Source organism: Cyprinodon variegatus, unplaced genomic scaffold (genome assembly GCF_000732505.1).
Source record: "Cyprinodon variegatus isolate N-32 unplaced genomic scaffold, C_variegatus-1.0 Scaffold142, whole genome shotgun sequence".
NCBI classification, from domain to species: domain Eukaryota; kingdom Metazoa; phylum Chordata; class Actinopteri; order Cyprinodontiformes; family Cyprinodontidae; genus Cyprinodon; species Cyprinodon variegatus.
The window spans coordinates 781967-808686 of NW_015150595.1; the positions used below are offsets into that span (position 1 = coordinate 781967).

General features: G+C 39.1%; 1 protein-coding gene across 1 annotated transcript in view; it reads left to right on the plus strand.

Moving 5' to 3' along the window:
- LOC107086068 (rabphilin-3A-like) overlaps window positions 1-26720 on the plus strand; it is an 84604-nt gene that overhangs the window by 19391 nt on the left and 38493 nt on the right. Inside the window, exons 2-3 of the mRNA XM_015376809.1 lie at window positions 24276-24400; window positions 24485-24614. Coding sequence (XP_015232295.1) covers window positions 24285-24400; window positions 24485-24614 — 246 coding nt within the window. The 5' untranslated portion in view covers window positions 24276-24284. The remainder of the gene's footprint in view (window positions 1-24275; window positions 24401-24484; window positions 24615-26720) is intronic.

Below are 26720 nucleotides of genomic sequence, written 5' to 3' on the forward strand. Positions count from 1 at the left end.
TGTCTGATACACCAGAAGAGTGCATGCAAAGAGTGGCTGCAGCTTACCATGAGGAGGACGGTGTGACATCAGAGGAGCCGCCAGGAAGAGTGGATGGTAGACCATGGGCAACATCTAGAGACTAACTGCTGGAGACGGACAGAGGATTGTGAAGGATCAGAGGAGCCTGTGGCCGAAGTTAGCTGTGGAGTGGCATGAGAAAGGCAGCAGCTGCGGTATGCGCTGGAGGTAGGATAGGAAACAGTCTTTCCAGGGCTAAACTAAAATGGCATTTTTAAAAGCTTGAGGCTGTAATCTAATATACATAAATCTTGTCATCACTGGACAAGATAGGTAATGCAACATCGTAGAAGCCATTTTGTACCATGGCGGCCTTTTTTGAAGGAAAGAGACAGTGTGCAGTTCATCTCGCTACAGTCTGTCCATTACATGTTGGTGAAATTACACATTTTGGCTTGAAGAAGTGAGCTTTGCCAACAGGTATAGTTTAAAATACACCAAAAAATCAATTCAAACAGTGGTATTATACTGTGTGTCAAATGTCTCTTTTCTTAAAGAAAAGTTTTCTTTCTGAGAGCCTCACACATTTCTTTCAATCTCACCTCTTGAGAAATATCCTTTCTTTGTCGCAATTTTGTTTTTTATATAGATTTTTTCTTTAATTTTTAATGTATTTATCAATGTATTTTTAGTATAGATATTTACTATTCACATAATCAAAATGTGTTAAAAACTCACTCTGAAATATATATATATAGCAAAATTATATCCCTCTTCATTTGATAATATTTGTAAATAAAGAAGTTGTTTTCAAAAGGGACACATTTAAAAAGCAGTGGGTAAAATGGGGTTATTGTTTCAGCAGTTTTAGCCAACCGCTTTATCGTCAATCTGCTAATAACAACCATTTAAAGCTACACAGATGGATGGAGCAAAACCACTGCTGTCGATACATTTACTCCTCCTATGGCGCTTTACTTTTTAATGTACTGTTAATGGAGAGAACAGCTGATGGTAGGAAACAAGAGAATGATGCAGGATTAAATGGAAGAAGAACTTACATTAGATTTTACTGCAAGCCTGTCTGAGATTAAAGACTGCAGCTCACCATAAATCCAGACAGATAAACAATCTGTCCACACATATTTACTCCATATATAAACCTACAGCACATTTATAGCCCTAACATCTAAGGTAAACACAGAAAAACAATAGTGATGCTATTCTACTTCACTTTAGTGTCAAACAGGCTGTTTTCCAGATACATATGAGAAACATTTTGTTTGTATTAATATATGGAACCAGGAAATGTAGATTCTAACATTATTTATTATTTGTGATGAAACAAAGGATCAGACAAGAGGAGGAAATTTTATTTTGCATTCAGAAAAGCCAAACCTATTACGGAGCAAAAAATAAGAAGAGAAGTGGGATGAGGAGGAGCAGCCATGCATGACTCATGTCATTCTGGAGAGGAAAAATGACCTGAAAAAGGTTTAAAGTTTAAGTTAAACACCCCAATATTTGACTCAATTAACAGTAGAATAATAACAACAACAAAAAAATAAACCAAACTTTCATTTCAGATTTTTTGACTAATACCAACACATATTAAAACATTAGGCCTCTGATGTAAGTCGAGTAGTTCCAGAAAAACAGATGAGTTTGCCATCTGGCAACCATCTAATACTGAAAGTTAAACCACAGCTAAAAAGAAATTGATACTGGCTTCTAATCCCAGAGGAAAGCTGGGATGATCAGAGAAGTCTGGATTTCTATCAGTATAAATCCTAATCTAATTCCATCTAACTGATGTAACTAAAAGGAGCTGTCACTATCACTTCTTTTAATAAAACATATACATTTATATAATGGCATTTTGAATTGGGGCGCTTAGAAGGAGGAGGACCAAAAATATAAGGATAAAAGCCAACAAGTTTGTCTTCATAGACTTTTTTATTTGTGCCCTTCCTTAGCTAACTGTATATTTGCATTTAGCCAATTATTGATTTAACATCTACCTCATTTTGGAACTGTAAGCCCAAATTACACATGTGATACATTATATGAAAACTAACACCTTCTAGTTTCTGAATATATACATGAAAATTGGGTGAGTAAAACACAGCCCAAGCTGCATGAGTTTGGATCATGACTCAAAGTTGTTTTTTTTTTTATTCTTGAAAATAATACTGTAGGTCTTTTTTGAACAGCAGCAATAAAGACATGCTTGCTTGTTGCGGCTGCTTCGTTATGTTTACATTTTGACATGCTGCTATATCTGTGTTAATTGTGTTTTGGTGCTCACTGTGTCCATAAAATGAACCTGGTGGTTGAATTGTGAAGAATCTAGGCTTTCCAATGATGTCTAAGATGTCTATATTGATAAACATTTTATTGGTTTCATGCATTCTGTACGGAAGCCTATTGCATTCACCAAAGGAAAAAAAAATCTGACAACTTATCTCGTAATTACGAGATCAGTATCTCATAATAATGAGAAAATATCTCGTAATTACATGATGATATCTCATAATTGTGAGATACTGAGCTTGTAATTATGATATTTTATTTCATAATTATGAGATAATAATTACGAGATAAAATATCATAATTAATAGATACCGATCTTGTAATTATATAAATAAGCTGTCAGATTTTTGTTCTTTGCTGAAGGCAATACGTTTCCATAATTCTGAGTTATTAGTTGTAAATGCTTTAACCAGGTGGGTTTTGAGATGTTATGAAAATCCTTGATTTTGAAGATTTTTTTTAATCTAACCTTTAGTTCACCAGTAAATTATGTTTAGAATGAAAAAAAAACATAAGACAGAGAAGTAACACAATGATTGACACAGTAACCAAATATTATACGTAGGCTTCCTCTGGTAATTTAATACTTCATTTTTTGTCTATCAGGAAGTAATTTTTGACCAGTTATGATGCTTACCATATGATGAAGTACAAGGGTCATTATTGTATAAGAAAAAATAGGCTTTTATTTACATTTGAACAAAAAGTGTCCCAAATGGTTTAAAATTAGCTTTTGCAGAATTTGTGGGAAAATCCAAAGTTACATAACATTTCACAGGAGCCAAGCTGTGCAAGCATTGTCATTAATCTGATTAATTGGGAAAATATGTTTAAATCATATTAACATATGAAAACAAAACGACAAATGGAAGCTTAGGTAGCAATTCAACCTGGAAGACTTTCAATCAGCCTAACCTGGAAAACCTGCTTATGTCCCTCAATCAAACTTCAACCAGTCGCTCCTGGCTAATTGATTGTATTGAGTCTTTGAAGGAGGAGAGTGGAATTAATGTACAGGTTTTTAGGAATCAGTGTCTTTCATCTATTTTTCTATTTAAAAACAGTGAAAGTATCAGCAACAACTTTTGTATTCTTTTTTTTTCAATCAAATAATATCAAAAAAGAGAGAGCAGTACCATTTTAATGAAACTTTTTTCTTCTACGTCAAATATGAAGAAAACAGACAATAAGCATTCTCAAGGCTCGAGACAGGGGACCCAGAATTCATAGCAGACAGACTGTCTGATTTCTTAAAAGCATTTATTATAAAACAAAGGACCTGCAGCAACTCCAGGGACATCTAAGGCAGGAACCTCTGAAGGAGGAAAACTCAGGTTAGTGACCAGGTTAATCTGACGGAGGTTGATCATGTATGCCTGAGTCACTAACCTGGTCTTAAAGTTCAATCCCTGCCTAGAGTAAGTGAGGGATTCTAGCCAAACGGCTGCTAACACCACGTGGAGAATGCTGCCCAAAGAGTTCCAGACCCTGATGCCTTGAAGATTGCAGAACTGAATGACAAACAGATCCAAGCAGACAAAGGAAGGCAGGGCTATGCAGAAGGCGTAGCCAAAGCCAAAGAGGTTCACAGCAGTTCGAGCCAGAAGATCAAAGATCCGAAGAGGTACCAAAGGAAAATCGAGGTTTGTGTTAGGAAGCAGATACAGGTTCAGGCAACAGGTAGAATCTATCAGGGGTCCAAAGACAGGTCAGGCAAATGGATCAGAACAGGAACAGGCAGGCTCAGACGTCAAAAGTCAGAATAGGGTCAGGATCAGGCAATCAGAACACAATCAGGTGCGCTAGAGAACTCTCACCAAAGGCTTGAATTGTCACAGTCTTGGTTTTGTTATGTTTATTTAGAGTATTCAGTCTTACTTTGCTCCTTGTTTTAGTGTCTAATTATTATTTTGTTGTTTTCTTGTTAGTTCCTGTCCTCCAGGTTTTCCATTTGTTGTCCTCTGCTGCCCTCTTGTGTCCTCTATCCCTAGCTCTGTTTTCTGCTCTGTCCTCCCTTGCTGTTTTCTCTGTCCTGCCAGCACCTGTTGCCAATTTCCTCGTCAGCTCTCCCTTTGTCTCTGTCCCCTTTAAAAGCCCTCCCTCTTCAGTCCTTGTTTGCTGGATCCTCGTCTTACATCTCATCAAACCTCTGGTCAGTTCTCTGTCGTCCTTCCTTGTCTCTTCCTGGTTCTTAGTTTTTGGTTTTTCCCTGATGTCTCCTAGATTCTGGTTCTTAAGATATTTTTGTTGGATTTTTTGACTCCTGCCTCAGAGCCTGTTTACCTCCAGCCTCAGAACCTGAAAACCCATTAAAACACTTAAATTCATCTCAACCAACTCGTCTCTGCATTTGGGTCCTCTACCAACACCACCAAATCGTGACATGAATAATCTGGCACTGATGACTGGAAGCAGGCAGGTTAAATAGAGACTGGATCAGGTGACACAGATGAACGGTGGTGAGAAACTGGCTGGAGTTAGACAGGTAAATGCAAAGAACAATTAAGACAGTCATCAGTGCCAAGATCATGATAAGCATGTGAATTAATTTCATTTCATTAGTTTTTGGCTCTAAGGTGACAATAGTTTTATGAGGCATAAGCAGCAAATAAAACAAAACAGGAGAATAAAATGCGGGTTCCAGTAAAGAACAACTACTTGCAGCTTAGCGAGTAATTGCAATGATTTATCAATGGAGAAATCACAGCAGTGACTGTTTATAAATAGGCAACATAATAAATATAATCTTATCATATTGCTGTCTTTAAACGTTTATAAAAATGGGAAAATGAACTGCAATATTTCATGCTATGTAAACACATTCATATAAAAGGTTGATAAAGCTACTTATTAGTTTATCCAACATGAGAATCATAGGTTCAGAACGGTGCGAGGCGTCCACAGCAAAACAGACAGTAATGATTTGGATTTCTGGAAAAGGGAGATGTTTTTCTGTAAACCTAAGTTTTATGATCAGAGCAAACAAAAAGAAATAATAATAAAATTTTCACATGACTTCTAATGTAGAAGCTTCTACTAACAACACTGATAGATATACATATTCTTCTTCCTCTTGTATTTCTTTATGAACCTGTTGTGGTCTTTGATGCACTTTTTTCCCACCCTATAATGACGTTCAATTGATTATATTCATTCTTCAATTTATTTTTGACTTAATTACTGAACTAATTTGCTAGTGATTTTCTTTTGTGAGGATTTAGAATTGAAGAGTAGATCATGATGCAGAACAGCTGATTTTTGTTATTTATTGAATACAGCCAGCATGCACATGTCCAGCATCCAGCAGGCTGGGTTATTTGTACATTTAATTTAATTTAGTATGACAATGAAAATAAAAAAGGAACTGTTCAACATTTTCCTATATTGTTTCATGAAACAAATAAAAAAAAAATGTTTTGTTTTGTTTTCATATTTTCTTTGTTGGTTTCAGATTGAAAATACATATAAACAAATGATACATGGATTTCTATGGTCTGTTGTAAATGTTTTCAGTCAACCGTAGACAAACAGTGTAAACAAATGCAGCAAAATGAGGTCAGAGGATAGAGACACTAATAAGGCAGGGAGAGCATTGCATGTGGCATACGCTTTGAAAGTTAAGTGACTGTAGATTTAGCTGTTTTTTCCAATGAGCGCTTCATAAATGAATAACCACTAGTGGATTTTTCTTCAAAATGTAAAGAGGGCCAACCCAACAAGTAAATAGCAGAGCTTTATGTTTTGATGTCCTACCACCTCCTCTTAGACATCAAACCATCAGCTAACCAAGATGGGATTAATGGGTAAGATTATGCTTATGTATGTATACTGGGTTTTACAGAGTCATCATCAAAACTGCACTTATATGGGCTAATACGTATGTGATCCAGGCCTATGGTCTCCATCAGAGAGGGAATAAAGTGGGTGGTGATGCGTCTTTGTAAAGCTAAGCTGTATAAGCTGCTCCCTCACCAGTCTGACAAATCTAAGTCCAGGAAAGGAAATTATAGGAAGGAGGCAAGATGAACAAGTGAGGGTGAATGGCTCAAGGCTTTGAGACGATTGAAGCCAGTGCGAAGAGGCGGCTCTGTGACGTCATCCGAAATGATGAGATTTCTGACAGTTTGAGATGTGACAGCTGTGGGGTCTCTGTGAGGAAACAAGTGGGGGGGATGGATGAGAGGAACAATGGGGTTGAATGGGTGAGTGTGTGCTGAAATGTTCCTGGCTAATTCAGATGGGAGTCTTTGGACTCCTTGGGGAATGTTCTTTGTACCGTAAGTAACAGGAAATTTGTTGCTGTGGACAAGGTTGCCGTCGCTGGGTTTCCTCAGATGACTCACCTCATTACAAGATTTATATATCTTGTATCTCTATTCTCCCACTCTGCAGAATCTGTTAGTTCAATCTCTAACGTTATACTCTCTCTGCTTTTTCTCGTAGTAGCTTTGCCTCGTCTATTCCTGTTTGGCTTTGACTTCATCCTGGAGAGAAATATCAGCTGTGCTGCTGCCATCAACACCTTTGTTTATAGGTGTTGGAGATTGGCCTGTTTTTCAGTGTAGTCCTGTTTCTCTGACTGTGACTGGCTGGATGTGTTCTCTTCATCTTCTGAAATGGGAGTTGTGCCGCATCCCGTCTGCCTGGCTGTGTGTTTCCTGGACAGGGACGCCTTTTACAGTTACTTTTTGCATTTCTGCTTCTGTCTCCTTGAACCCCAGTCGGCCTCAGCAGATGGCCGCTCACACTGAGCCGGGTTCTGCTGGAGGTTTCTTCCTGTTAAAAGGGAGTTTTTCCTCTCCACTGTCACTACAAGCATGCTTAGTGTGAGGGATCGCCTTTAAGTCAATGAGTCGATGCAATCAACTGGTTTTCCTTAGATGGAAAACTTGGAATCAATTTGACTGTATGATCTGGTGAACTGGCCTTGAGATGACATGTGTTGTGAATTGTTGCTATAGAAATAAACTGAATTGAAATGATTTTCACTGTGTGACAACCAAAAGCCTTAGCATTTGAGCTGCCTCACCTATGCAGTTCAAACTACTTTTAAGGGGTTGTTTATGCAGGTTTTGTGTTGATATCTAAAGGAGAATATTCATATTACGTGTTCCCTGCTACACTGTTGGAAATGTTAAGTGCCTGTAGAGGTAGAGATGGATTTAATTCCTAGAAAGGCTGATCACTATTTGTGAATGTCTTTCACTGTTGTTCAGTGAAGACTTAAAGCAATAGAAGTTGCTTTGTAAACTTCTTTAGACCGATAGGAAACCATTTGTCACTGACCTGTTCATGAACATCTTTAAACTGATCAGCTGAACTCAGCTGTTCACATTATCCGGTTAATTATGGTTAAATGATGATAGAACGAGAGGAGAAACTGTTTTTCCTTTTTCCTCATTGAAGAACTTTTTGTATTTTCATGACAATTCATTTGTTTAGACTTTTTTTACGTTTAAAAACATTGGAAGCAAAAATAGCTGAAAACTGGGACGAAGCAAATATGTTTTTATAAAAAAAACATCAGTGAAGCAAACAGTGATTTAATAAGGAATACATAAATATCAATTGATAATATGTGCCAGCATATTTTTCTTGAAAGCATGAATATGGAAATCGTAGTTAAGCCCGTTAGGAGCAGGGAAGCCTCTTGGCTTCACTGGAAATACTGAAGGATTACGCACTCTGTTGGACTTTTCCTCCCGCCAGCATTCACTCACTCACACAATGTGTTTATCTGTCATGAGGCATATAACTTGTGTTAGTATGTTGGACAAATAGCCCCAGAGCTCTTGGAAAGCCCACAGAGTCAGATGAAATTAAAGTCGTTCACTGGTCTGGTAATTCACATTCATTTGCAATGCCTCTGTCCAGCCTTCTAACTACATGTGACAGGTCACTGCTCTGCAAACCTCGTGTCTGTTTGTATGACAGAGGTGGAGGAAATGATTGTGGGTAGTTTAGCTGTATGTCAATTTGTATTAAAGTTAGGTTTAATGAGGTTAAGGCAGCGGGAAGTTAACTTTAGAGCACCTGCAGAGAAAGTAACACTCGTAAGCATAAAAAAAAAGAACGCCTCTCTGATCTGACTTTAAGCCGATATAATTAGTCTTACACTAATGAAAGTAAGAAAACAAAAGCAGTTTATTAACCAGTAAGGTTAGCGTTTTGAAGTTAGGCCATTGTTAAATATTATTCAATTAAATTCCATTTTCAATTCAGTTTATTTCTATAGCACCAATTCACAACACATGTCATCTCAAGTCACTTTACAGTTTCACCAGATCATACAGTCAGATTGATTCAATTTTTTTTATCTAAGGAAAACCAGTTGATTGCATCGACTCATTGACTCTTCAGCAATCCCTCACACTAAGCATGCTTGAGGCGACAGTGGAGAGGAAAAAACTCCCTTTTAACAGGAAGAAGCCTCCAACAGAACCAGGCTCAGTGTGAGCGGCCATCTGCTGAGGCCGACTGGGGTTCAAGGAGACAGAAGCAGAGATATAAAAGGCGGCCCCATCCAGGAAGCACACAACCAGGCAGACAAGCTGTGAGCCAACTCCCATGTCAGAGGATGAAAGAGAGCACATCCAGGCAGTCACAGTCAGAGAAACAGGACTACACTGAAAAACAGGCTGAACAAGAACATCCATAAAAAGGTGTTGATGGCAGCAGCACAGCTGATATTTCTCTCCAGGATGGAGTCACAGTCAAAAAGGAGTGGTTAGAGCTGTGGGCTTGTGCTCTGAGAAGGTTGCAAGTACCCAGTTCAACCCCCACAGCCGCCACTCTCAGGTTCCTTAGCAAGACCCTTAACCCCACACTGCCCCTCCGGGCAACACACAATGGCAGCCCACTGCTCCCCAAGCGGGATGGGTTAAAAGCAGACAATGAATTTCCCCATTGTGGAACAGTAAAGGGATTTATATTTACAATTTGATCTGTTGTTCTGCATATATTGCAATTTGCTTTTCTTTAGATCCATTTATGTTTTCAACACTTCGAATCTTCATAAAACTTATAAAAGTAACTTTATTTATCTTGGCCTTTACTGTAAATGTGAAACCCCCTTTTCCAATTCAGAAACTTTGCTGCATAGAGTAAAATCTTAATTTTATCATTCATTAAACCTTTTTGTCCTGAAGTGTACATGTTTTGCTAAGTAACCTGTTTAATTTAGTGATGATTTGAAAGAAATAAGAACAATCCCTTCAAATAAGGCAGCAAGTTTCTGATCTTTAGAGGTCTGGAAATGACTACCTTAAAATAAAATATAAATATAAAGCAACAATGGGAGAATGGGAAACAACTTGAACTATATTACACTAGGATTTGTACTGTTAATGGAAAGGCTCTCCTTAACTGATGTGAGTTGTCCAAGATGTATTTAATTTGTTATTTACTCAGTCAGTCTAATATTGTGTTCACCCTCAGAGATACTTTTATATATGTACCATGGCACCTAAACCACATCATGAGTAAATTTCTCATGCATAGTTTGGAAACATGTCTGTATAAAAAGAGCACAGAAATTCTGGCTATAAGGATCCATTGTGGACGATCTCATCACTTTGCAGCATCCTGTCAGCCTTACTGCCTCTGCGATTGATGTCTATTCCAGGCTTCTCCTTGACTGGATCAGATTTGATGTCATATCATCTGCTCGAGGGATGGAACAGATTCAAGGTGAAAGTTATGATGATGAATGCCATTGCTCGATGATATTAAGATGACTTTTCTCCAACCTTTCTACCTACTATAACTTTAGTCATGACATTTTTCTAAGTTTCTCATCAAAAAATAAACTTGTAAATCGGTCAGTGGCTACCCCTTTGATATTAAAAAAATCATTAGATATAAAAACATCTGCTAAACTCATTTGATGTGTTCATTATGCAGAACAATACATTATTTATTAAGACACTAGGACTAAAACAATTAATCAGATTAATCATGATTAATTGATCATTAAAATAATCGTCACTTAATTTATTAATCAATTAATCATTTACTGGAGTATAGAGGCTGTAAAACTAAACTGACAGAGGTTTAATTGATCTGAAAATAATCTTTAGTTGCAGCCCTATTAGACACCATAAATATATGAATGTATGTGTAGATTTATTAGGAATAACAGGTCGAAAATCCATTTAGTGATTTATTGGTTTGTTTAAATAACAAAGATGTACTATTTAAGTTTTTCTATTGTATAGTGTGATTAGTGTAGATTGACCCTGAACTAGGGTGTGAATCAGCAATATGATATGTAACATAATACCATTTATCCTGATACATTAGAGAAGAAGTTCGGTCAGGAAACTAATGCGTTCGCAGTGATTTAATTAATTTATCGTTAATCAGTAAAAAAATAAAACCAATAATTTTCCTTGCGATCACAGAGTCCGAGAAAGGCCATATTTCCCCAAATATAGTAACTTCTCAACCCTGACATCACCCGGCAGTGACGTCACGGTGCAGTAAGCCTAGCGCCATTCTTCCCGCTTTACATGCAAAACCAATGTGAACTACTAGACACATCTGCAATCAACAACAATTATTGAAGATTTCCAGAGGACTTCACCATTGAAACTCAGCAGATTTATAGTTAAACTGACAATAACCCCGTTCATGGCAGTTGGAGGTTGGAATACGTCAGGTAAAAGTAAAAAAAAAGAAGTTATTTCACCTTTCCGATTCATGATCCTCCACGGACGGGTTCGTCGTTGGATTGCCGACTTGAAGAGGGAGGATTTGGCCAGAGATAAAACCCTTAATATGTAGCCAACATTTGGAAGAAGAATGTTTTCAAGATCACTTGGATAATAGCGCGTTGTGATAAACACCAGATACAGCACTTGGACTTGATCAACAGCCGATACCGCACTGTGACGTCACAAACCAGTCAAACAGTAGGTGGCAGTAGTGTTCTTTGACAAACATGGATGCCTCCAGTAAAGAACATTCAAATGAAAATTACTCTTAATTAAAAACACTTATCATTTATTGAACAGTATGTAATCATTTCAAATCTAAAGTAATTTCAGAAGTTTGAATTCTGAATATGACCAGACTTTTCCTTTAAAGCAATTCCAAAGAAGTTTTAGTTATGGTTGATTTTGGCTCCCCCCAGTGGACAATAGCTGTATTATTTTGCCTAAAAGAAGACAACATTTCCCACGAGGAGCAACACATAGCGTCGCAAAGCCTGATCTCCTGGTCACTTAAAGTTGGATTGAAATGGTCTTCTGTTTACAGTGTCGGTGTAAAAAATGAATAGAATGAAGTAATGACTCTAACTGTGGCGAAACAATGCATTGCCTGAATATCAACCCTGCACAGTTCACAGGAATCTCTCAAAGAAGTCTCTCAGGGAAATTTAGTCGCATAGATTTCCCTCCTTGTGACTTACGCCGTAAAGCAGTCTGCATGTTTGGATGGATGGATGGTTGGATGGATGGTTTACTGCTACCCTCCTCAAAGTTGTTTCCTGCGGGTGAAAGCGATACAGACCCCCTCCAGCCATGACACATTGTGACAATCGTCATTCAACTAGATGTAAGTTAACATATAATCACAAAAGTTATGAAAATATTTTATAAAGGTTGAAAAGTTAATTAACGGTATAGTGAAAGATTTTCGTGAATATTTCAAAAGACCCACCCTCTCCACTTAAAAAAAAAAAATGCACATGCAGAAGCTGTACCCGCTCCCGAGAGGGAATGCATATTAGGCGCGTACAAGCGCATGCATGAGCCCAATTTTCCTTGTGCACGCTCTGTTTGCACCACTGGTAAGTAAAAATGGAGATGAGCACGTATTATTCTGGTGATATGTTTACTATGTTTACTGTATGTAAACATATCACCATAATGATTGACAGTTAGGCTTAGCAATTCGGAAATTAGCTTATTTTGATGATCCACCCGGGAAAAGAAACTCCTCTACTATACCTTCAATGTTGGTTTAACAAAGACGATATTTTGGGATTTTTATATTAATGGAAAACCTCTTGAGATCTTGTTGTTGCTCTGCTGCTGAATACAAGGCTCTTGTTTGCTGCACTGCCATCTAGTGGCTGGAGGTTTAAGTGTTATTTAAAAGACAATAAAACGGATGTCTGCCTATGAATATTATATACGTTTAAGATCTATTTAGCCATATTTTTAATCAATAAAACATTGTTTAATTTATTCTCAACCCCCCTACCCCTTACTGATTTTTGTGTTAACTATTAACTCCGGTTAAATAAACAGAGATCGATAGATTTCACTCAGTCGGCACTTTATTTTTATATCTTTGCAAAGAGAGAACAGTTCATCAAATTGTCCTTATGGCATGATAATCAGCCCTGTTATGATCTAGATAAAGTACACACTTTCTTTCTTAAGAAAGAATTTGGCTTTATATCGAAAAAGTATTCCTTGTATGCAAAACACTTATCACTCAGACATTTTGTGGCCTTGCAGGTGAAAAAAACTGAGTAAAAACCTTTTTCACTGGGTAAATAGCATAACTAAATATATGAAACAAGATAAATCTAAATTTTCTGACTACAGTGCTTCTCAGTTTTTTGCCACCCCTGCATGCACACGAATTTCTGCTTGGACACATCTATGACAACTTTCTGACTGGCTAAAAGTAACACAGTTTTGCTTTAAAAGTTTACAGTTTCACAAAAGTTATTTTTATTGCATGCTATTTCTGAACAAATGGAAGAAGAAAATGGAGAAAACGTTTATATTTTGCATCAGACATTTAGTTCTTGGACTTTCCAGGTCTCAGCAATCAGCAAATCCACCAAGTCAGATGTTGAGGAGGGTTGATTGCTGCCAGGTTCTGCTGACGGTTTTCCTTCTGTTAATAGGGAGTTTTTCCTCTTTCATCTCAGTGTAAAGGACTGCTGTAGAGTCAACAACAAAATGCAAGCCAGTATCTTCTGTCACCACGAGCTCATCCAGGAGAGGCAAATCATTTGAAATCAATAACTGAATGCAAACAGCTGGTTTTCATATGATTTGATTAAATTGTTTCTGTAAGAAGTCTTAAGATGACGTGTGCAGTGAATCACCTCTATATAAATAAACTGAACTGAACCTAACTGATGCAGCCTCTGCCAATTTAACAGCAGCTTATCTCCTCTGACATTGCATTAACTCCCATATATCAACATGTTCAGCTTGAGCTGTTTTAAATTACTATAGTTGTCTTCTAACTATATCTCATTAGCTGTTCGCTTCAACTGAGATTTATTTCCTTTATTAAAACTTACAATGATATTACAGCTTTCTACCATGAGTGAGAGAACTATTACCAATAATACTTTTACAGAGCCTCCCTTAAAAATCCAAACTAACCCTTTAAGATAAATTGTCATGGAGACTGTGATCCCTCTTTGCTGTTGTTCTCCGAGTGTGAGCTTTCAGGACTTTTTTCTACATCACCTCTCATCCTCCTCATAAATTCCTTGGCTGCTCTTCATGTGCAGAACAATAGGTAATTTGCTATTTTCTGTTTGTCATTTGCTGATTTATGAGGATCAACATGCATCTGCCTCACACAGATAGCACCTATTCCACTGCATAACAGAAGCATTTATCAGAAGGCTTTTTACACATCTTCATAAGTAGTGTCTGGATGCCAGAGTGGTTTGATGTTATGTCAGTAATAGCATCAGCACTGCTGCGACTGCTGCGTATCAGACAAACCGTAATGGCGTAAAAAGTGAAGTGATAGCACTATGCTTTCATGTACACACAGTTGCTGTTCTAAACTGTGTAAACTGCAAGATAGGAGAGCTCTAGTCAATATTGATCCTGCCTTCATGGGCTTGTTTGTGTGTGTTTCAGCAATTGATCAAAACAGTCCGTCTTTAACACTATTTAGTGCCATGTAAAACGCTATTAATGGTGTGGGGTCATTAATGCGTACTAAAGTTCATTATTAATTAGTGTGTCATTTATGACCGACTCGGGCTGCAACTTTTTATTTATTTTGCAAATCTATTAATCTTTCAAGTATTTTTTGGATTAATAATCAGATAGCAACATTCTTCAAAGAAGATTTTTTTCCACTTGAGGAGTTCTGGATAGAGCATATTGACAGACAAAAACCTTTTTTTATATCTTCAATGCAAAATGTGTATATATATATATATATATAATACAATGTTGATATAATTCTTCTAATTGGGTTGCTCTGAAGTATTTTGTCATAAAGAAATGTAGAATTTAGAATTTAAAAGACATTTAAAAGACAAAATATGTAATTGAGGCAGGGATTATACTTGATTGGTTTTGTTCAAACTCAGAAATTTGAGTTTATGATCTCCTATCCGCAAAAAAAAAAAAAAAAAAAAAAAATTCCCCCTGTAGTCCAACTCTTAAAGTTCTCCATTTTCTGTCCAACACAATTTGAGATGTGGCTAAAACTAATACAAAAACAAAATAAAATTGAACGTAGGCTTCCTCTGTGAAGGTGCTTGAGGATCGGTGTCCTGGAACTCGAAGGTGTGTCTCCAATCCGTCACCAGAGGGTGGCAGCAATGATATCATAAACTTGAATGTTCTAACTAATTTTAATTGTTAGAATGGTAACCATGAAATCAGGAAACTAATCCAGTCGCAACATTTCCTCAGTCAACTGTCAGCTATATCAGAAGAACAAGTGTTTTGGAACAATCGCAACTCAGCCACAAATTGGTAGGAAACATAAACTGATGGAGCAGATGCTGAAGCACATAGAGGGAAGAGGTCACCATCTTTCTGCAGATTCCATCACTACACACCTCCAAACTTCATATGACTTTCAGATGGGATCAGGAACAGAGAGCTTTGTGGAATGGTACAATGCAAAGCATCAGATGTAGTGGTCTAAAGCACGTCGCCACTGGACTCCAGAGCAGTGGAGACCAGTTCTCTTGAGTAACGAATCTGAAATCTGATGGAAGAGTCTGGGTTTGATGGTTGGCATTGGCAAGAGAACTGTACTAAGAGAGACTGCCTTGTGCCAAGTGTAAAGTTTGGTAGAGTGTGGGGTTTTTCTTCATGAGTTGGGCTTAGCCCCTTAGTCACAGTGAAACAAATTCTGAATGGTTCAGCATACCAAGACATGTTGGACAGCTCCATGCTCCCAACTTTGAGGGAACATGGGAGCTGACCCCTTCCTCGTCCAACGTGGCTGTCCACCACTGCCCAAAGCAAGGTCCATAATGGATGGCAGAGTCTGGTGTTGATGAACTTGACTAACGTCTACAAACTCCTGATCTTAGTCTCATAGAACACCTATGGTATAATTATAACAGAGATTCACCATCAGTGTGTGACCTCACAATTGTGCTTCTGGAGGAATGTAAAAAAAATTCCCTAAATCTTGTGCACAACCTTCCCAGAAAAGCATTTCTAGCTGCAGAGGGTGGACTGACGTCGCATTTGAACCCCTTTGGATTTGGGCATCACTTAAGCTCATTTGACTCTGCTTGGCCACCCCTGTGAAATTTTGATTTTGGCTTGGGGGTGTGGCCTAGTAGTGCTTGAAATTTGGAGGTTCTGATTTCAAGCCCCACTCCCATAGACTCCCACTCTTGATCTCTGAGCAAGACCCTTAACCCCACTCTGCTCCATGGGCGCTGCACAATGGCAGCCCACTGCTCCCCAAGGGGATGGGTTAATGCATAGAGTTAATTATGTTGCTCTGTACTTGTGACAATGTAATGACAATAAAATAAGCTGAAACTAAAGGTGATTGGTAAAAATGTGCAGAACACTGAATCCCATGGGCCAGGATTGAGGAAGCTTGCCTCATAGCTTTATCTATTTATGCTGCAAAACACAACCTCTACCTTTATTATCTGAAAGCATAAAATGACCTATATTATAACCTGTGGTTAGCAGGACAACAAGGAGTGGACCCTCAATTTCTCTGTCTTATAACTTGAATTTCCTCAATGTTTGGTCTGATAGGACTAACTTGTGATTGGGTTTAGGTTAAGCTTAGAGTTAGGGCATAGAAAAAGGTTCAAAATTAATGAAATCAATGGAATAATGATTGAATAACGAATAATTACGAAAGTCTGTTCTGATTAGACAACAAGTTTCTCTTCAGACATTACCCAGCATTTCACATAATCTGAATCCAAACATTTTATAAAGCATTTATTAGATTTTATGCTCTATGATGGATCAATGTGTGATCCCACAGTGCAGACAAGAGTCATCAGTATTCCGTGTTTAATCAAAAAGTACAATCAATTCAAAACTAATTACACAATTTTATGAATATTTTTCATGTGAGTGTTGAAAAGCACACTTCAGTTAACTGGGAATCACGCTATGTTTTTTTAAACTTATAATGAAATGATGCATGTAAGAAAGTCGTCACTAACATGAACCATAACGACAAGTATGTGTTCATAATGCCCGGGGTTGGATGTATATGTGCATGTGCGTGACAGTGGGCTCCAGATGATGTAACTTGGACCCACTTACCGTGATATCTGTGTGCTGATGTTATAAAAAAAAAAAAGAAAATGCTAATTTCCCCCCTGCTGCAGTGGATGATGCCTTCATGATCTATTAATTTGTTATAAATGTTCCTGGCTGTTTCCTGGAGACTTGATTCATAATGACAGAGTGTGTTGGATGTGTGGGGGTGGGGGGTCTTCCATTTTTCATTAGTGAGTATTTCCATTTCTGAATCTCCTCACCCCAAACACCTCGAGGCATGCGCTCACACACAAACAGATGCGGCGTCCGTCTGTCAGGTTTCCACATTATCCAAAGCGACCCTTGACATTTACATGCTTCAGGGACGATTTCAGGGAACTTAAGAGGAAAAGGATGTGAGAGATGAAGGGCGCTGAGCCGTTCAGTAAGCACTCCTCTTACTCCATCTCCTTTGTGATATTCGGTCGTCAACAGGTCAAGCAGCTAATCTTGGGAGTTTTTCACAAAGGATAACATATGCAAACCCTGAACTCAAACAGGCTTCCTTCTACACGTCCTCCTAAATGTCAACAATTAGTCCTCTGCGCCTGCAGGCCTGCAGAACCAGAGGTGAGAAGCTGCTTTCTTCTTAACAATCTTCTTGTGAGAAGATAATGAGTGCTGCTCTGTGCAGTGGAAGTGTCTCCAGGCATGCACGCTAGTGACCAAACACATTACCTCTAGAGGGTCACTTTCCAAAGCCAGCCCTAATTAACACTCTGTTTGCAACCTTAAGCACACAGTGCCCTGCACATGGTCACCGGCTGCAGCTAGGAGCATCAATAGCTGTAGAGGTAGGTGTGACAGAGCTGGAATAAATTAGCTGTCTACAAGCAGTGATTCTGCATCTGTAGCATGCTGTCTGTTGAAATGGGAAATCAACCCTGTGCTCATGGGTTATGAGCAGAATAAAACCCAGCAATATTTTCCACACTATAAGGCACCTTAAAAGCCTTAATTTTCTCAAAAATCGACAGTACGTCTTACAATCTGGTGTGCCCTATTTAAGGACGGAGATTAAGCTTCAATAGATCTTGCAGCTACGGGGAGCAGCCAGCGACTCCATTTTCTCCTGTAGAAGGAGTAAGTGCGCGGTGGTTACTGGGAATTTTCATTTCCATTTGTGTGTGTTAAGATCTCATAATGACTGTCATATTTAGAGAAGAACAACTCTGAATCAGGGCAACCACGGAGACAGTCAGTTTAGGTTTTAAAAGAGTTTTATTGTTGTAGGGAACAGGAAATGGTGTCTGGCAGGATTGTCCTGGGTTCTTCTTGGGGAAAAGATTAGGGTAGTGCTGAATAATTGGTCAGAGAAGATGGGAAGGTGGAGATTGCTGAACTCACGGGGTTCAAGGTTTGTCTTTGGCTTGGGAGGGTTGTTTCCTGGGTCCGGGTGCAAACTGAGACTCTCTCCTTCTGGTGCTGGTGTGTGGGAGGGTAGACAGGCAGGCAGGCTCCTGGAGGAGATTTGAGGCAGACTGGTGACCTGAGAGATCAAAATGGTGAGGAAGATCTGGGCCTGGAGGTCATCTAGGAGTCTTCAGTGAAATCAAAGACAATCAAAGCAGCTTTCGGCCACTCCTCAGTGTACATTGGTTATTGCCTGGCCACCCTTATAAAACTTTTTTGGCTACGCCTCTGGCCTTACCTCCCTCTTTCAAATTCCCTTTAAAAAAAAAAATCTTTAGAGTCTAAAGTCATGCATTTTTCTCTCTACGTTCATCCTTGGTGCAGCGCAGCAATGATACATTCTATTCCACAAACACCCACTGAGTAGCCCGTCACAGACTACTGGCACTGGATAATTGACTTCGAAATCCCCCTTTTTCCGCTATAGAAACCAGTGAGGATCAGAACTTTAAGGGGTGAGCGATAGGCTTCACTCTTAGAGCCTATCGCTGGTGGGTTAAAAAAGGCAGAGCAGAATGGAGTCTCTATACGTCCGTACAGACCACAAACAAAGCATCTGCTCACTGTCAGGCTTCAGCATTAGTAAATATGCTGTTTAAAGCTTCCTGCACAGCCAAACAACAGCGGAGAAATTATTGTTGATCTGGTCAGAGCCAGAGATCGCTTCTGCTGTGAATGCAGGAAAGGTTACAAACTGTAACAATACAGAGGAATAAGAAAACTAAAACAAACGAATAAAATTCAGTAGCTAGATCAGCGTAATGACGCAGCTCTACAGGCTCTGCATTCATAAAGCGCCGCTGCAGATCGAAATAAACTCAAACAACTTCAGGTTTGATAAAACTCAGCCCCAGTTAATAATGTAGTCATCACATTGAGGGGTTTGAGGCTCCAATTCTTCATAGGTGATAGGTATTGTCATTGTGTAATTTTAAAGCTGTTCATTAAATAGAAGGCCCTTTCTCTTCTCCAATCCTCTGCCTGCATTCTCTTCACATATAGATCATATCTGCCAGACTGTTAAAAATGCACTTATTTGCTGCTTAATTGGATCACTCTGCAATGATCACATAAACATATCTGCCTCCTTCAATAGGACCTTAAGCTGAAACGTAAAGTGTTTGAGACAAGCATCAGCTGGACAGCAGTAGGTGTTATTTAACAGCGCAGTTCTACACACATCAGTACATCTGGTCAGCATTCATACCCGTCTGTCAATATTTTAATTGCCTCACTAATTAAAAATCAGAATCCCTTTATAGCTTATCCTGCACTTAAAATAAAGACTATTCTTTGTCTGTCATGTAGGTTTGGTCCTCTAATGTGTGCTGTAGGAGCATGGTTTAGATTTTTTTTGCGCACCATATACAGCGGGTGAAATAAGTATTGAACACGCCACCATTTTCCTCAGTAATATATTTCTAGAGGTGCTANTACTTTGTACAAAAGCCTTTGTGGTTAATGACAGCTTCAAGATGCTTCCTGTATGGAGAAACTAGTCACATGCATTGCTCAGGTGGGATTTTGGCCCATTCCTCCACACAAACACTCTCCAAATCTTGAAGGTTATGCGGGCTTCTTCTATGAACTCTGATCTTAAGTTCTTTCAAAAGATGTTCTATTAGATTAAAGCCAAGTGATTGGCTGGATCATTCTAGCAGCTTTATTTTCTTTCTCTGAAACCAGTTGAAAGTTTCCTCGGCTATGTGTTTGGGGTCATTGTCTTGCCCATTACATCTTCATCATCCAGGTAGATGGCAGCAGATTTTTATCAAGAATATCTCTGTAATTTTTTTCATTCATCCTTCCTCCAATTATTTAAAGTTTGTTGGAACCACAGGCTGAAAAACAGCCCCACGCAATGATGTTGCTGCCTCCAAACTTTACTGTTGGTTTGGCGTTTTTTGGGTGATGTGCAGTGCCATTTGACCTCCAAACATGATGTGTATTATGGCATCTAAAGAGTAAAATTTTGGTATTACCTGACCAGACTATATTCTCCCAGTATTCCACAGGCTTGTCTAAATGCAGCAAACTTTAAATGAGCTTCAACATGCTTTTTCTTCAGCAATGGAGTCTTGCATGGTCAGCGTGCATACAGGCCATGGCGGTTGAGGGCATTACTTATTGTTTTCTTTGTAGCAATTGTACCTGCTAATTCCAGGTCTTTCTAAAGCTCTGGAAAAGTGGTCTTTGGCTCTTGGAAAACTCTTCTGATAAATCTTTTCAGCCGCTTCGGCCCCAATGGGTTTAAAGTTTAATCCGCCTGAAAGCTCAGAAAATAGGACCCAGAAGTCAAGCAGACAGGCCAGGGTATAATCACAAGCAACGTTTTATTAAATGCTCTGTGGCTCAACAGCTGGGGCAGGTTCACTGGATCCTCTGGTTTTGAGTTGAAACTTAGCCCAGAGGAAGGAGTTGAATCCAGAAGGATGGTTTCTCCACAGCATGCACCTACATCAGCCATCTTCTATGGAGCTGTTTGTTGGAGCAGTGGCTTATCTGTAGCTGAGAGAAAGCGGCTGGATAAGGTGATCAAGAAGGGCAGCTCTGTGATTGGATGCCCTCTGTGCAGGAGGTGGGAAACAAAAGGATCCTTACTAAATTAACATCTCTGTTGGATAATATTTCCCATCCCATGGATGAAGCTGTTACTGAACTGGAGAGCTCCTTTACTGACAGACTGCTACACCCTAAATGCACCAGGGAGCGTTATCACAGATCCTTCCTCCCAGCAGCTGAAAGACTCTAAAACCACCACTGTTCCCAACAACCCTAACAAGTTTTTACATTCATGCTGATTTTGCACAGTATCTATCTTAGTCAGTTAAATAACATGCTGCTGTCATTTTGTACATCTCTGGTGTTGCAGCTATTTTCAAATATCCATTACTGTAAAATTGTCTATCCATAGATATATATTGGTTATTTATTCTCCAAGTCCACAGTATTTATATTGTTAAAATACTTAACAGTACAGCATTTTATTGTTTATCTTTTAACTCTTCACTAATATGTTATTCTCATACATTTTTCTAAGGTCCATATTTGTGTGATAATTTTTTAAAATAATATTTTTGCTGCTGTAAACACCAGAATTTCCCCATTCGATGCCTGATCCGATGAGGCGTCAGGCTCAAACATACCAGGCAGCAGCTTCAGGACCTGTTTGTCAACTGGATTCTGTTCGTCATCTGTTGAAATACGTTCGCTTGACCAAGATCCACAAGTATTCATTGCTATGCGTTTCAGTGTGTAAATCCACCAAGTTGGCTAACAAATGTCATGTGGTGATGTCAAACTTTCAGGTTCTGTATGGGCAAAAAAACTAAAGAAAAAGCATTTTTCTTAGAAAAAATGTTTAATCATTAGTTTCTTATTATCTCAAGACTCTGGTATTTAACAACGCTAATTTCACCCTATCCTTAATCAAGCTCCATTGGAGCTATAAGGTTGCCTACAATGCTTTTGTGAAAGGACCTGTTGGCAAAGTCCTTCTCATGGAGTTTAATTAACATGTTTTTTTTATATGTACACTGTGTAACACATGTAAATGTATGTATCATCAGCTCAGTCATAGCTCCTTCCTAACTGGCGGCACTATTAGGATAGCACCTATAATGGAAACTACAGATGCACTTTCGCTATGGCTTCAGTTTCCTTACCGATTGGAAGTATTCACATCGAGCCTTCATATGTTTTGGGTTTTAGAATTGAGTGCCTCAGCCGTTCACTATATTTGTATAATTTACACTTTTTGTGGTTCTTTTCTGTAAGACTGTAGTTCTTGTTCGATCAGAATCGTTCATGTGTGTTTCTATTGTATAACGAAGAATATGATAATGGTTGAAGGCTGTCCAGATTCAGCACAGCAGCTCCTTTCCTACCCTGGAGAGATTTCTTATTGTTAAACCAAGTGAAAGGTGAAGGGATAGGAGTGAGAAACAGGAGGTATGAGCTACAAAATCCATGGACTTAAATGTGTAATAAACCAAATTTTGCCACTTCGGTTATTGTTCAGCCCTGCCTGTAGACCAAAACAAGATGTGTGAAAAGTAACGCCTCTCTCTCCCTGCCCAGTTCCTCACATAGACCCCAATGCACATGTGGCCACCTCAGCTTGTTCACAGGAGGCTGAAGAAGAAGACGGAGGTGGGGTGGGACATCAGAACATATTTAATCAAAAAAGATACTTTTAGTTCTCAAAATGTTTTGGTTCTTTATATCTAAATAATTATTTCCTATTGCTCTACTAAATAACTTGGGGATAAACTGAAAACACAAACAGGTATGAACCGCGACAACCATCTTTAACAGAAAGAAAACAAAGAGAAACACCTAACTTGAAGGTGTGAGGGGAGAACGTTGGTACTTGGTAAAATAACATGATATTTGTAATATTTGTATTGCATTTTTCTTTTTCATTGTGTCATATACACAGTAAAACGCAGCATACAAGCCAAAAAATACTTTTAAATCCTCAGAAGGATTACAAGATTTAAAAGTTCAGTTCTGGATATAGTTTACCATTCGTTCATATGTTTTTGATCTTGATTCAAAGAGCATACTGTAGGCGTACTTTGACGCAACTTTTTAATTAAGGAAACTCTTGTGTTTAGTTTGTGTTTTTTTAGTTTTGTTTTGAGTTTCCTTAAACCAGAGATCCCCTGTCAGTGTCTCTAAAATCAGAGGTATCCCATCATCAAGCACTCGGGTCTTAGCTCCCACAGATGAAGCTGTCCCAGTCTTGCCACCGCTGGATGTGCAGCACAGAACAGCGCTGGAGGAATCCTTGCAAGAAACTGACCCATATGAGTGAAAAATCTAAAACTCACCAGAAAGCAGAGGAAAAAGATTGGCGACCCTACAGTTCTAATTACGGTAGCGCGTAGGACAGGGGTCACCAACCTTTTCGAAGGAAGGAAGGAAGGAAGGAAGGAAGGAAGGAAGGAAGGAAGGAATTGTGATTATATTATCTACATATATTGTGAATTACGTTTTAGAATAGTATAAGATTGAAGAGAACAGAGAAAGATGATAGGAACACTGATGAAAAGAGAAAGTTGAAGAGAAAGGAGAAAAAATACCTTAGAGGAGTAAAGCAGATAGCAGGCAGAAGTCAGAAGAGAGCTAGAAAGAAAAGGCCCTCAGAAACCAGGCAGCAAAACCTGGATTAATTAGCTCATCCATTAATGAAAGGCAGGTAACAAAGAGGCTAATTGAAGTTCAGGAAGTATTGGAGCTGTGCATAGAGCCCATTAGTGGGAGAAATTAACCTGCTTCTTTAAGATGCACAATGCTCTCTAGGCTCCACGAAGTTGACCCTTGACCCCACTAGCCTCACCCCGACACCTTTCCCCGGACACAGAGACACAGTTCTATTTTTTTTTTATTAACACAATCGATTTGTCCATTTTATTAATCTGAAGAAAATATATAAGTGTGGAGAGGCATTCCTGGCTTTTACAATTGATTAGGTTTGTTAACACTTCCTAGATATAAACTTGATGAGATGTACTTCTTTTTATCAAAAAGCTGGAAATATCCCCACATTTCACTGCAGAAATCTGGTCACATTAGATTAAAGAAAACTTGAATTTGATGTATTCACTTTTTTAAAAGATGAATTCAATATGTTGATGAAGAAATTCTAAATATTATATAGCATCTACTCAATAATCTTTTCTTTCTGTTCATGAACCAATAGTGCTAAGCTAACAGAAGATGCTTAGATACCACATCCTGCAGATGGTGTGGGGTTTTTTTCAGTTTTCAGAGACTTGGGGAAAAAGTGTGAGACTGATGCAAGAAAATATTTCTTACAATCTGTGGTTCTTTATTATCTTCCCAAACTTTTAATATGTGTGATGCTTTTTGTGGCCTTTTCAGCTGAAGCTCAGCATTACTTGAACTCTAACATGCTTCCAGCTGTGCTACTGTCCTACAACTTTAGCATCTAACTCCTTGTATTCATACGTCTTGCACAGTTTGTCTTTTGTTCCAGCTGCTGTCTCACTTTACGCCACTAACAATCCTGGGTCTGTTATGGTGTGTGTTACATATCAGCAGGACCGGATGGCCGACAACATGTCTGCACTGGGAGAGCACCTCACAGATGAGGAGAAGGAGATCATCAATGGCGTGCTGGCTCGTGCCGCTAAGATGGAGGCCATGGAGCAGCAGAGGATTGAGTGAGATGGAAACTGTTTTCCATGTTGTTTGGGCGATACGTTTGCGTCATTGTGCTGATGCTAGGTCTTTGGATGCTCTCTTAGGCGTCTGTCCAGTCGTCTGGACAACATAAAGAAGACGGCATGTGGGGATGGACAGTCGCATTGCCTGCTGTGTGGAGCGTCCTTCGGAGCTCAGGGGGTCACAGCTGTTCTCTGTTCTCACTGCAAAAAGGTAAGCTGGATTATTTTAGCTACCACTTCACAAAGTACGTTTCATATCTTCAGATTCCTGTTCTGGAGCAGAAAAGCATTTAAACAAACATAACATTAAAGATTTAAGGTGAAACAATCGAACGAGAAGAGTCTGTATGTTTTCTTGAATAGTTAGTGAGAGCTGACTGATCTAATCCTCTGAGGAACATCATTGCACACCTTAGTATAGATATAGAAGAGTTTCTACCTGAGAATGGATTTAAGTTTTTTCTATGTAGCTGTGGCTGATTATTTGGGCCATTCAAAAGTCTTTTGCTGCTCTAACAGGTTTTTATTCCAGAATTCTCCTTTATTTAGTTGCATACTTCCATTTCCCAATGCTGACCTCCTTTATGCCTGTTAAAGAAAACTCAACAGCATGGAGCCACCACCTCAATGTTTAATGGTGTGTTAAAAGGTGTTGTGGAGAATTTTCTTGATTTATTTAAAAGACCCACCCTCTCCATTAAAAAAAAAAAGCATGTGCGAGAGCCCATTTCTCCTTGTGCACACTCTCTTTTAAAGCTGCTGTTCTCATAGCTCATACAAGCTTACTGTGTCTGAACATCCGCCCTAACCCCTAAATCCCTCAATCACTATATAGAGCGGGGACTATATAGGGAACTCTGTAGTTACCGTTCAGACAGATGATCACTGCTTTTTGCTCCGTTGGTCACCTAACTCCTCCTCCACCGCGTGGTGCCTGCACCATCTTTGTTATTAGTCGCCGCTGTCGGATGGCGACAGCGGGCCACTGTGACAGCAAATCCCATAATGCTTTGCGAGGAGAGCTCTCCGTGCAAAGCATTCTGGAATATATCTGCCCCTTCTGGGGCCTTTCTTTTCTTGTCAAACACTTCATAGACACTTTTTCTCTTACGACCCTCTGCCATTTTAAAGAAAGTGTGAGAAAGGTGTGCTTCAATGACTGAAATCGTGCTCACCATAGATATACGCCTGAAAGTGTGCATGAGCAGAATAAGATAGCTAATGGGAAGGGCATGTAGGATGGCCTTACGTAAACATATCTCCAGAATGATTGACAATCAGGAGGACCACTTATTTAGATGACGACCCGTAAATAAAAAATCGTCCTCTATACCTTTAAGTAAATTATAATCTTGTTTGACCAGTGCACCATCCCCCTAATTAGTGTCACCTTCTTCTCATTGAATTCTATAAATTTCATTAAATAACTGCTCAAATATGCATGGCTGAACTTTATAACTGTAGTCATTAAACTGCATTAAAATGTACTAAATGCGCCTGATGAAGTATGTTGCTCATTAATCAGCTGTTTATATGGGATGCAAGCTCCACTCCGCTCTGGAGCAACAGGACGCTGCCCAGCCGCCTCTATGAGAAATCACTGTTGAGGTTTGAGCCTCAGTTTATTAAGGTAAGCAGTGAGAAATTAGAGCCCTGATTGGATAATATGCAGAAATATGTCACTTCCAGTGAGGCTCAGCCTCTTAGAGGCTCTAAGGAGCGGGATATTGTGAAGCTTCCTGCTCGATACTGATTGGCAGAACACACTATAGGATTTTTGACCCACAGTGGCCTGAGAGAATGGTTTTCTTCATGAGACTCAGATGAGAGATGAAAAAGTGATCATGCAGCCACAACTGTCAGTTTGTGCTGAAATCTTGTAGTGGTTTCTGGAGTTTGTCATTTCGGAGCGCTTTACAGCACCTATTTTCACCCGTTGTATTTATGTGTTTGATGTCTTTTAACATTTGTTAATGCAGTACGTTACGGTTGGATTCAGTTAACACCACTGAGCCTCCACTGCTCCAGATGTTGGCTCGGTGTCCTACATGGCTTACGGCTGACCTCAAACATATTTTGTTATGGTTTACTTTTAACAAAGACTTTCATCTTTCCACGGATTATTATGCTACGTTCACCCCACAAGCAGCACAGACAGCAGAAGCCGCTGGTTTAAAGGAAAAGTCAACGATTGATGTGCATCTTGGCAGAGAAAAAAGTCCTGCAGCGCGTTTTGAGAAGCAGGAGCTGTGCCTCCTGGGCAGCTGAAGCAGCGCATCATCAGCTTCTGAGCACCTGACACGCGCAACAGAAGCAG